Source organism: Sylvia atricapilla, chromosome 2 (genome assembly GCF_009819655.1).
Source record: "Sylvia atricapilla isolate bSylAtr1 chromosome 2, bSylAtr1.pri, whole genome shotgun sequence".
Classification (NCBI taxonomy): Eukaryota; Metazoa; Chordata; class Aves; order Passeriformes; family Sylviidae; genus Sylvia; species Sylvia atricapilla.
Genome location: NC_089141.1, coordinates 36,743,872 through 36,756,630, shown reverse-complemented (window position 1 = coordinate 36,756,630; position 12,759 = coordinate 36,743,872). Strand labels below are relative to the sequence as shown.

Sequence of the window (12,759 nt, the reverse complement as noted above, 5' to 3'; positions counted from 1 at the left end):
TGTCTGCTCCTTTCTTCCATCTCAGCTCCCTGGAAATGGCAGATGAGGAGAACAGAGGTAGTGAGCCAAACATATGCAACCTAAGCATACTGTGCTGAGCTGCATAATCCAGGGATATTGTTCACTGTGTCTGCAGGCATTGCTTCCCAAAAGCTCCCACTGCTGTCACTGGAGGGAGGCTTCACTGGTGGTTTCTGCAGGAGCACAGGGACATTGGTGTGGGGAGCTTTTGAAAATCCACTTCTAAAATGCAAATACTTTCCTTCTTTAACAGCCACTCGAAGCCAAGCCTGATGAACAAACACGAAACATTTTCACAGACATTCAGACATGCTGTGGATTATGGTTCTCCTTCCTTTTCCCTTTCCCTTTCATTTTCCTTTTCCTTTCCCTTTCCCTTTTCCCCTGCATAATGCTGTTTGTCTCTTAGTTTGGCAAAGTGAAATTAATTAACATTTTAATAAAAATCTTTGGTCTACAATGATTAGATAATTGCTGCTTGTGTATTAAGCAGTCACTAGGAACATACCTGGGCAGACAAGTCGTGTCAGCAGAAAAACTGGTGAAATATTGGTCCTTTTGTTAGTATTCTACTCCTTTGGAAGCTGTTCAGAGCAGGTTAGACAGATAGCTCTTGGGAGCTGTTTGGGTCTGACTTGTCCTAGCTTTGAGGCAGGGAGACTAGCATGCTCCACTAAACCTGTCCAGTCTTTCCAGCTCCCTTTTTTATCTCTAAAGGATGTTAAATTTTTGATGCAAATGCTTCTACCAATAGGTTACTGTGATTTTGCAGCAGTTGCTTGGTTGAGTAAGCTGTCCTACATGGGGCACAGGGCCAGGTCAGCGGCTGGTTTCCTCTCCCTTAGGTACTTAGGCCTGTGCTAAAGGATCTGTAAACTCAGCAGAGTTGCTGACCTTTGAAATGCATTTAAATACACGAAAGTGTGGGCCCTGAAAGGGGAGGGAGCTAGAAGACATGGCTTCTGGAGGCTTACCCTGAGCCTCTGGCTCCCCCGGCTGGAGCCAGTGTGGGAGAAGGCAGGGTGGGGATTCAGGAACAGGAGTCAGGCTTGTCACCCCACGAAAAAGGCATCTACACTATCTACTTGCTCTTCATTGATAACTTTAAGTACCTTCAAGTACCTTCAAGTACACTTTAAGTACCATCTCCTTATATGTTGCTGTACAGTAAAGGGGTGTTGCTCTGTGGAATGATTAAATTAAGTGTTTCTTCTTTTTTTAACATGCTTTTAAAAATCAAGTTAATTAAACGGGTGCAAACACCACGGTGAGCACTTGGAAAATGAAGACTGACCGTGCAGAAACCAGGCTGAAAGAAGTTTCAAGGGAACACATAAAGGGTCTGAGCTCGTTTAAGTAAAGTAATGTAAAAATGTGGTTTAGTGCTAAGCCTAATTTAGCATGCCTGCAGGCTGCTGTGCGCAAAGTGTTCTCAGCCTTCCTCATCATCTCCAGATACAGATTCCTTCCCTGTGTGCTGCATCTGATGATTTATATAGCCATGTAATGAATCCAATCAGCCTTGTTACCCAACAGAAGACTCTCTTCATGTTTATTAATAGTTTACTGCCCTGTCAGATCAGCAGATTGAAGTGTACATCCCATGATGCCCGTCCAGCACAATGGAGATGGCAGCAGTGTGCAGTCTGGGTTGAGAAGGGGAAATGTGAGCAGCCTGTCAGCAGCATCAGACACTTTATATCAATTTTGTTGTAATGTGAAACTATACACAAATACAGTGCTTATATGAGGCCTTTTCATTCACAAGAAAGGGAGGTTTTGCAGATTCAGTTCTTGCTGTTTTAATGTAAGATACTTTTCTGCCAGTCCCTGTTCTGGTGGCTGTGTCATGAGTTGTATGCACAAGTGCCACTGGCCATCCACATTATGTGCATTTACCTGGCAATGCTGCAGGAGCTGAGCAGGTTGGAAAGCTGAGCGATTAGCTATTGAACCTTGTACAAGAAGTGCGTTCAGTGGAATTGTGCTAATCGATTGGCACCCCGGTGTCATTTATTTTAAGTAACTTTTTACTGTTCCTAAAGGTTCCATTTTGAAGTTTCTACTTCATAGGATGAAAGAGGTGCCAGTGCTCTTTAATTCTTGAACAGGCAGGACTAACTCCCAGCAAGAGCCCAATTTTTCTGTAGTCGTTTTTGGTTTTAATACTCCCTCTGCAATACTTTGCCAAACTCCAAAGAATAGAAATAAAAATGGAACATTTTTGCCTTTTGGTGGCTGTTTATCAGCAGCAAAACAATTTTCAGACAATTACCAAATCTCCAGGCCCTTTGGAAGCTCAGATACTGCTATTTCTACATTGTCACATGTCTAATTAATATAAGTAGTAACAGTAGTACTCCTGCTGGTATTCTGCTTCGGCCAAGGCTAGGTTTCCAAGTCTGATCACTGGTCCTTTGCAGTGTCTTTACACCCAGCTAAAACCTTTCTGGGGTCAGTAAGAGTGTGGGAATTAATTGGCACAGGTAGCATTTATTGCTGTACAATGACTTCAGGGAGTAATGTTGTATCACATAGGATCTTTCTTTACAACCATCTGGGGTTTTAAAAGCCTTAGTATCAAATGCTAATTTTAAGCAACTAGGGTTCTATGAGAGGTTGCAGCATAAAAATGCTGTAAAATATAAGCTTATTTTAATTGTTTACAGCTATATTAGGAAAACTGTATAGAAAAGGAAATTTTTTTTGTTTTGCTTCATTATTTAGCGAATCACATTTTATATCACCAGAGACATATGCTGGGAGAGTCTTTTTAATTCTGTTCAGCTTTGTATGTACATATCCTTGAAGAAGAAGATAAGTTGTGTGTGATGAAAAGAGTTTTAATTCTGAATTTCTTCCACCACTGTACAGCTGCGGTTGGAGCTGTGCTGGCGTGCGTTCAGGAGTCTGTCTGTTTTCATCCCCTTGCAGCGCACTAATATCTCCCATCTGAAGGGCTGAAATGGAGGCCCTTAGGTTCTGTAATTTAGGATTTGATCCAGTGCTAAGGAAACTTCCCCATCCAACCATCCAGGAGCCAGTCTGACAGTCACTCTCTCACCACCTGAGCTGGGACCAAAGCCCCTTTGCAGCTACACACCCCACACTCACAGACAGACCAGGTTTCTGTGCTGTCTCGACCCCAGGTTTCCATAGCAGAGTCTTAGATGTCTCAGTCCTTCAAATAATTTAATCATGGTACAGTAACTAATTAGCAGAATGGCAGCTTGAGCTGGTGTCTTCAAGGAGAGACCCCAAACAAAGGAAACCTTGCGCTTTGATACCCTGACAGTCTAAATGCAGAAAGGTCTGGGGTCATTGGCTCCTGCTGTGTCTCTGTGTCTGGTCACCTGGTTGGGCCACAGGTCCCCAGGCCCTTGGCTGTGCAGAGGGTTGGCCATTCTGGCCCCTTGGCTCAGGCTCTCACCACATACAGCTCAACCTGCAGTTCCATTGCAGCTGCTCACCCAGCTTCAGGCTCTGAGTGTGTTCCTCGGCACAAGCTGGTGGTTGTGTTAGTGTTGGCTCAGTCTGAGCTGGGTTTTAGTAATGAGTTGTGTATGCTTTGGTGATCCCTGGTAATGGCACGTAGACCAAGTTCTCTTAAAGCACTGCAGAGGGCTCAATAACTGAGAGTGGAAAGGATAAGAATAGTGAAAAATTCCTGATATGACTGTGAGTGGCTGGACTTGTCAGCTTTTGAACTTTCTTGAGCACAGTTTTGATACACTCTCATGTTTCTCTTTATAGCGCTTCCACGTCACAGTCGGACCATTCCACTCACACCAAATCTGCTTCTGCTTTGTCATCTGACTCCATCTCCACCTCAGCAGACAACTTCTCTCCAGATTTAAGGGTATGTATGTTTTGTCTTAAAAGTGAAAAAAATACAAAAATGTTACCTCCTTCAGAGAACATCTTGCTTCTGTGAGTTGGCTGTGGTAAAAAAAATGTCATCCTTCAGTAATGCCAAAATATATTTAGCCAAATTACTGAAAGGACCTGAAGTCAAACAGGTGAAACTGAAGTGTAATCTCTACTATGTGATGTCCTTCTTTATAAAGTTGTTTAATCTTGAAAAAGCTGACCCTGCAATCGTTACTTAGAGATGAATTTTCAAAGCTGCTCCATTTTCTTTTAGGTGCTTTAAATAAGTGAAGTCCTCAACCTGTCAGTTGTATATACTTTTTCTTCCTGTAATGTGTGTGTACACACACACACAAAGTGTTCTGTCTTGAGAGCTTCTGCTTGTTTGTAAACACTGAGTCCTTGGAAGTACCTTCTTTCAGAGAAAGATTGCAATCTCCAGGTTGATAAAAATAATCTTCTGTCACGGTTAATTTCTCTGACATAAAAAAGGTCTAAACAGGGCTCTTTTAAGTCTGCTATTAGATTAGTTAATTACAAATTCAGAGTTCTAGTTCAGTGTCAGGAGTTTTGAAAGCTATCTGTATGTTCCTCCTATGAAACCCAGGGATTTGATGATATATCTTAGCTTTAAGTGAAAAAAGTCCCTGAGTATAAAACTGTTGGTACTGGTACATTCCCATAACAACTTGAGCATTTCTCAGCTGTGGTTGAGAATCTTTGTGAAATGTAAACACGGTAAAATTGCATAAAGATCTCTGAGTACAAAGCTAATTCCTTTGACAACCGTGATGATTTTTCATCCCGTGAGTGTTGTCTCAGTCATCCATAATTAATAACAGAGAGTCCACCTGTTCTTAAGTGACAAGAATATGAATGTTTCTTTCTAAAGGCAGCTTATTAGCAAATTTTGAGCCAAGATTTGGAAATTAATCAGTAGTTTATGTGCATTCTATGATAGTTTGCACCTTTTGCCTGTGGATACAAAAAGTTATCTTCTGAACATGCCTGGGTATGGAAATTTGTGATATGTCTGAAGTTTTTCTCCTGAGAAGTCAGGGTATTTAGTCACTCTAATATATATAAAATATAATTTTTGCGCTGCGGTTAAGTGGCTTATTGATATGAATAAGATTGCAAATTCTGCTCTAACTGTAAATATTATATTATAGATATAATATTATAAAAAATTAAACTTATTTTCTTTTTTAATTTTTTACCAAGGTTTGCATTCCTTATTCAGTTTTGATGTGCAACTCGTCTTCTCACAGTTTTTGTGACATTTGAGGACTACCTTTAGAAGTAGATTACAAATATTTCCTTTTTAGAATTGAAGTTGTCTTTCCCTTCCTGTGGTTAAGATGGCTCAACATGTTTTCTTTGCAACTCTGATTGTGTCTTGTGACTCTTTCCTCCCTCTTGTCACCTTATCTGAGTGAACTATAAGCTGTCTGGGCAGGGATTCCAGCTCTCCTCAGCTTGTCTGGTTTCCCATTCAACAGTGCCTCTGTACTCACTAGCAATCAAAAATAGTGTCCACAGAGGGATGTTCACTTAGCTGCGTGAGAGATTTTTTTCAAGCAGAAGATGCCTGTGTGTTCCTGGAGGCCATTAAGAGCCCATAATTTCATGCTGTGCCACAGTTCCTGTAATATGCAGGAGTGATTTCTTCACAGCCTGCCCGCTTTTTTTATTTCTAAGCAATCTAAGGTTCTGCCTTGGCAGGAACAAATGCTGCTCCTCTTTCATTTTGGAGTAGTGTTTCAGGAAGATGGTAAAGCAGAGGATTACTTACTTACAATAAAGTCACTGCAGGCTAGGTGTGAGTGCCTGCTTCTGCTGGCGAAAGGCTTCTTGCTCTTCACCTGCATCAACTCTGTGTGAACACAATTCTGCACGTCTTCTGTGCTTCACCTAAAGCTTACTCTTGCAGAGGTGATGTGAGTGGCTGCAGTGCAGTTGTGTGTAGGTGTAAAGCTCGGTCTTTCCTTTACACTCTAGTAGCTGCTTGTCGGTGGTAGGCAGACCTGGAGAAAATGCATTCCCATGCTCCTGTTTTTATTAGAGTACAGGGAGAAAAGGACAGTTTTCACTGCTACAGGTTGACTTAATTCTCCTAGAGGAACTCATGCGTTCATTTCACTCCTCATTCCTGAGAGTGTCTTATGCTGGAGAGCAGTTCTTGAGGGTCAGATGATCTTTACCTGTGTACAGTCTTTCGTGTTGGTATTGCTAGTCCAACTGCAGACCCACCATCTGTCATCAGATCATCACTGTCAGTGCTAGTGTGATACTGTTGGCTCCCTGGGCTTCCTCTTGCAGCCTGGTTCCAGCTCTCAAAAGGAATGGTAATTATGAGTGGTGGTCAGTTAATAATGATTTCTTTCAGGTCTTAATCAAGGACAATGGATGTTCTTTCCCAGGGCTTGTCATTCTTTGTCTGGTTTTCTTCAAATTGACATCTGTCATGTGACAGTTCCCCAAGTTTTGAAAGTCAGATTTAAGAGAGATGTTTTTTAAGGTCCAGATTGTTTTTGCTATTTTCTTTGAACTTTCTGAGATGTGGCCTTGCCTTGGATATTGCAGATGAGGCAGTTCAATTTACGGATACAGTGGCACGAGCATGTTCTCTGCTCTACCTTTTTCCTTATGAGCCTGAGCATTTTGTGCAGCTTTCATTGGCACAAGACAACTCCCAAGTGTTACCAGGTACTGAGATTTGAGCTAAGCATCTCATTACCGTGGGACAAAAAGAGGTCTCACTGTTCCTGAAAGAATGTAAGAGAACGAGCCCTGAAGAGGGAACTGATGCATTTTGTGGTAACTCTGTGGTATGGGTGTCAAGTGCCTGGGCTGTGCAGTGTTCTTGCTGGAAAGTGTTGCATCAGTCAGCTTTAAGAGGCTGAAAATAAGCTTTTCAGGATTTTGAAGTGGATATGCCAGTTATGGGATTATGATTATCTTATTGTGTGTTTAAATTTTTGCTGCTAGAGAGAATTGCTACATGGATTCATCATCACTCCTACCTCTATTTGGTCTCTGCCTCTGCGTGTGCATTGGCTCAAATTTAGGAATTAAATTTCTGTGATGATGGAAAAACACTTTGTGATAGCTACAATTATCACTCCCTTTTTCTGTGGGGAATTTTTAGTAGAATAGTAGGCGTCCATGGGGAGGAGGGAACCAGGGGAAGAACCCACCTAATTTCTTGCAGCCTGTGCCTGCAGTTTTCTTTTGGAGTGCAATTAACACTCTGTGTGTGTGCGCACATGTGGGTAATGAGGTAAATGAGAGAACCACTGGGGATTCCTACCGAATGCACGTGCAGTATTTTTCCTAAATCTTTCTCCAAAGTAGTTAATAATAACCTTTAGGAAGGTTTGGGTTAGTGGTTGTGGTTGGGGTGGTTTTTTTTTTTTTTTTTTTTTTTTTTTTTAATGTATATTGAGCATGTTAGTATCTGGAACGGAGATTAAATTGCCTTTCCAGTAGAAAATTTACAGAATTTTCACTTCATAAACTAATTCTAAATAATTTTTGGCTGCTTCAGTTAGTTTCATAGGGGAAAAAAAGAAGAAGAAACTAACAAACCAAAATCCCAACAGAAAAACAACAAAGCATCTTAGGTTCTCCTTCCACCCCCTTCCTGATCTCAAATCCGAAGCTGTTTAGAAGTGATTTAGAGTACATACTCTTGGAGGGATTTTTCAGCAAATACACTGCCATATGTTTTAACATAAGTTATAGATCAGGCAAGAACTGGATTGAAGTAGTTGGAAGTGAAAATGGAGTTGGAAATCCATAGATACTTTGTAATTTGGGTTGAGATGTTAAAAACACCTTAAATCCAACTTTGCCGAAGGGATTGGAGTGTATAAATAGCTGTTACAGATCTGGGAAGTTGGTGGTTAATGAAATACAGTGAGTTTCTTGCTCCTAAGTCCTGTAGGCAGTATTTTCTCCTGTACATATGAGATGTGTCTGTGCATTTTATAGTACTTAAGTCTTCTTGCTGATGCTTTATCTTTTTTTTCAGTAGTGATTTTCATTTTTAGGTAGCTCTTGCTTTATAGGATAATGCCTGATGTTTACCATGTTCAAGAGCTTTGGAGCAGCTCTTATAAAAGGGTCGGATCGTGTTCATTTGCAGTTGAGAAGCAGTGGATATGGCCAGCAGAGTCTGCTGCCACTTCCCTTAGAACAGTACCTTTGCCTGATAATTTGTTAAGGCCTGTTGTGTTTGCTTTTGGATTGTATGCAGCAAAGGCTTAAACCAAAGGATGGAAACTCACATGTTGTTTTCTTTATATTGCTTCTTGCACTTAGAAAGAAGGAAAATACAGCAGATCTGTATGTCACCTGCTTGGCTGTGCAGCCTTCAGAAAAAGTTGTTCAAATCTTTGTTGTTAGCACTGCTGTTGTGACCACTAAACCATTCTTCCCTTTCAGGGCAACAGTAAGATCCACAATTCCTGATGCTCCTCTGAAGCCCAGACAAAATGCTGTACAAGCATATGACCCATCCTTCGTGACTGTTTGTTCACTGCATAGTGATTTTCTTTAATAGATGAGGAATTGGTGGATTTACAGTAGGTTTATGCATGAGATGCAAGAATATTATTGTAGTATTCCCAGGACGTGAAGGTTAAAAAGGGGAAGAAACAGAGTGGCTTGTGTAACCTTAATTTGTTATCTATTATGTGTATGGTCAGAGACTGTAGACAAGCCCATGTGGTTTATTTTGTAAGATACATAACTGGTGCATGACAAAAGGTATATGAAGGAGTATTGCCTTCCAAGACAGTAAATGGATACTGTTGCTGTCTCCTTAGGTTTCCTGGATTAAATCTGTTTGGGCAAGCCTGCATTCAAGCTAGCCAACCACAATTCCTTTGCGCTCAATAGAAGGACATAGATCACTTATGATCTGATCTATCTCAGATTTAAGGATATGCCCAGGTTAGGTGAGAATGTTGTGGAGCTGAGCTAGTGAAGTCCTAGGTGCAGATGTTGGGAACATACTTTGAAGGGCAGCAAGTAGTTTCTGTGGATCCCCAGTTTTAACTGGGCTTGAGTAAAGGTGCCCTTTTATCTATTTTGAGAACCTAATGTGTTTCTCTTCTGACTGTGGAGAGTGTGCAGAGTAATATCTGCAGATACAGACTTCTAAAATTGAGGTAAATCCTGTCCCTCAGGTGATATTGGGCAGGATTAATTGAAATGCCAGTCACTGACTTTGCCACCTTTGTCTTGCTTTATTCTAGCTTTAGTGCAAAGTAGCTTAGACTAGTTTTATGTAGGACATGTATATTGTTAGTAGAAACACATATTGAAGAAAGATGTGTTTCCCCCCCTCCCCTCCATCCTTTGCTGTAAATCACTAAAACTAGCCTCACTGAGCTTTTCCATTACTATCTCCCTGCCAATGCAGGAAGTGTGTCAGGCTTTGGTTATGTGTAACACATGTCCAACAAGAGCTGGGTTTAGAGAGTGACATAACATTTTAAACTCTAAGCACTCATTTAAGCAATGTTTTTCAGTTTTGATTTTAAGGGACTTTTCAGTCAGTGAGTGATGCCGGCTTGGAAGCACTAAATCATGACAAAACCTCTGCTTAAGCTCCTCCATGGTAGCTGAAGTCTTTCTGCCCCGCCAGTCAGCTCTGTGCTAATATATGGAGATAAATATTCCTGTTTCACACTAGCCCTTGACTCTTTGCATGGGACTGCCTGTAAGTAGCCTAGTTTATAGCAAATACAAAGATGTTTTCCGTGTTGGGAGCTCTCCTTCCCGGTGCGCTGGACTGTGACTGCTATTAAGTTACAGACTGTATTGCACAAGGCACCAGATGGTGAAGATAATTGACCTGTGGTCACAAAACACTTGGCTAGATGTGAGCTGGTGATGCAGCAGTGAAATTGAATAAACTGTTCATCTTTTTACTGTCACTGTACAAAGACTTGACCGTATATTTCTCTGCATCATTGCTTGGTTCTGTTCTCACATGGGGTGCATTTCAGGTTTTTGTGTGTCTGGACAGGAGTAGAAGCTTTGCAGGCAGAAGTGGCCTTTACCTGGTATGCCAGTAGTATTTCCATTGGTCCCTTTGTACACAGGGGGGAAGTCCAAGGGCCAAATCCAAGAACAGGCAATGCTTTGTGTTATCAAAGGTGTCAGAGGGACTTAAAGAGCAGCAGAAGAGAAGTAAGGAAGTCTTACAGGGAAACATATTTGAACTATCTTGAAATTCTGATTTTGACCATACAAATTGCGTGTGGGTGCCTGGGGGAAATGGCCTTCGTTTCTTTGGAGCATTAAGCTGTTGATGAACAAAGACATAAAGGACTGGTTCTGGAGAATGAATGATTCTCTTGTCCATAAGTGTGGTCATACCAGGACAGCCCTGTCAGTGACTGGAATTTAGCCCCTGCCATTGCCACATTTTTTGAGGACTCCAGTTTCTAGTAAATGCTGCATATTTCAAAAGAATTACAGTAATTTTCATTTTATAATATCCCAAGAAATGGAAAATCTTGGTCCCCTCCTTCCACCTCTTCCCAGTAAGTCCTTTTCTGCACCTCCCCCTTTCAAGGAAAACCCACAGAGTAGCCAACCTCTGGGTTGAAAAATACTGATTTCATGCAAATTAGATAGGGGGAAAAGCCAGATGCAGTCAGTTTTCTGTCTCCTTTACACAGAAATAATACTCCCTAAGTGCTCATCTAGTTAGAAAATATCAAAGACAGCAAACATTGCTAATTTTTCTTATATAGAGGTACCTAAATGCTTGAACATGGAGTAATGCCCAGTGAAAGAAATCTCTGGAAGCATTTATGATTGCCATCTATTAGGAATGGGAAGCTAAGAAGAATGAGCAAATGGCCTTCATATGTTCTCAAGAATATTTTCATCTCTTCCTAATCAACTGCTATATTTCTCCTAGCTACAAAGTGCAAGAATTTTCTTTTTGTTGAGTAAAACCAGGTAAGAGGTGGCTTCCCCCCCTGCCCCCTGTTAGTTACAGTTTTGTAAACTGAAGGACAGATCAGGCAGGAATGAACAAGCATGGTATTTAAAGGGAGTACATGGATTTGTGATTGCATGCAGCGCCTGCCAAGATTTGATTTTCTGTAGATGTTTTTGCACGGAATGAAACATCTTTGTTCCCCTCTGTATGATTGTTTGCTCATCATAAATATATAATTATCTGTATCAAAATCCAAAGTGAAATTCTTAGTAATGGAGGCAGTATTCTGTGACTTATTTTAGTTGGTAGTTATAATTCTGAGTTATAGCTCTCTTTATGGTCAGTGTTTTTCTGTCACTTAAGACTGTTGATATGAAATCCACTGAACTAGTTTAATGGTTTCCTTGAAACTTTTAATCTTTTTGCATGTAAGTTGTTTGCTAAACAAAATTCAGTAAAAATAAAGGATAGAGTCAAACTAATGTGCTGTCCAAAGTTTTTGAGCAGCCAATGGAGAACAGAGGCGTTGTGGTTTGAGACGTATGTGGAACCCTTGGCAGTGAAGAAGGTTCTGTATTAAAAAATGTTGGACTTGTCTGAATAGATAATATCTGCAACCTTCTGTGCCAGGGAGCGTTGCTGTGTTGAGTCAATGACGACTTTCTGTCAGAGCCTAATGAGAGAATTGTCTTGAGGCACCAAGCCATACAAACTTGAAGAGACAAGCCAGCCGTGGTTGAACGAGTGGCCCTCAACAATGTGTTCTTTTGAGCTTCTGAGCTTTGCCTTGTAGTTGTGCAGCAAGGGCCCAGGAGATTCACCAGCCCAGGGAACCCAGAGGGACTCTTCTTCATCACTGGACATTCAGGTCTGAGTGGAAAAGAACATTGTGGAAAAAACAAAGCGGAAAACCCCAGGGAAACGCTGCGTGGTGGCTGCTTCTTCCTGCAGAGGAGTCCCTTTATATTACTTTGGGGACTGTGTTTCTTTTTTTTTTTTTTTTTTTAATAGTCTTCAGCTTCCTTTTAAAGATTTTCAAGACAGTGGTAAGTAAGGAAGTGATTTCTCAAGCACTTTTGTGCTTTCTCAAAACATATATGGTAGGTAGAGATCACAGTTTGTGATTAGTTTTTTCAGTTGTGTTGGGAAGGCGTAGTTAAAGGGCAATGGCAGTGTACTTTGTATTTTATTACTGTCTTTAGAGTAGCATAATATGTGATCTGTTGTCAGAATGTTTTTTGATAATTTAAGTACTTCTTGTGGTTTTTTCTTTTTAACCAAGCTAGGAGGCTGCCTTTGGCCAAGTGTTCTCTTTGGAGCTGAATGAGCTTGATGTGGTCTTTGGATGGTATATTTGATTCTTTGTGTACCCTTCTGATATTATCCCTGTGTCAATGGTGTTTTGTCTTTTCCCCTTTGAACTTTGAATATCCCAAAGGAATAAGACATAAAGCATTTCCCTGCAATTAATATCTTGCAGCTCTGAATGCCTCTAACATAGTTTTTCAAGCCATCTCATCATAATCCTCAGAAAAGTCCCTGTGCCTCAGTCAGGCAGAGATATTTCTGTTCTTTCCCATAGTCTTTCTGCTATGGTATTCTTAATGATTTTAAAATAGTCAACAAAGTCCACTTACTTGCTCAATTTATGTTGTATTGCATTTCCAGTAGGATTCTTAGCACACAAATCTTCTCCAAGTACACTTGAAATAGCCATAAATGGCAGCTGAAATTCTCCTCAAAGTAGTGCAGTGTTTGCAGTCAAGTAAGCATGGCTTCTGTTCTGGTCCTGATGGTTAAGAACTGAGAGGACAGAAGCACCTTAGCAGTAAAATGCTAGGGAAAATGTGCCCCTTTTCCTGCTGTAAGAAATGTTTCATTTAGAGAAGAAACCTATGTAC

At 40.8% G+C, this 12,759-nt stretch overlaps 1 protein-coding gene across 2 annotated transcripts in view; it reads left to right on the top strand.

The window, feature by feature from the left end:
* The window catches only part of MTMR2 (myotubularin related protein 2), a 61,981-nt gene that overhangs the window by 17,813 nt on the left and 31,409 nt on the right, over positions 1-12,759 (top strand). For both annotated transcript variants that reach the window (XM_066312934.1, XM_066312935.1), the window contains exon 2: positions 3,775-3,880. In XM_066312934.1, coding sequence (XP_066169031.1) covers positions 3,775-3,880 — 106 coding nt within the window. The remainder of the gene's footprint in view (positions 1-3,774; positions 3,881-12,759) is intronic.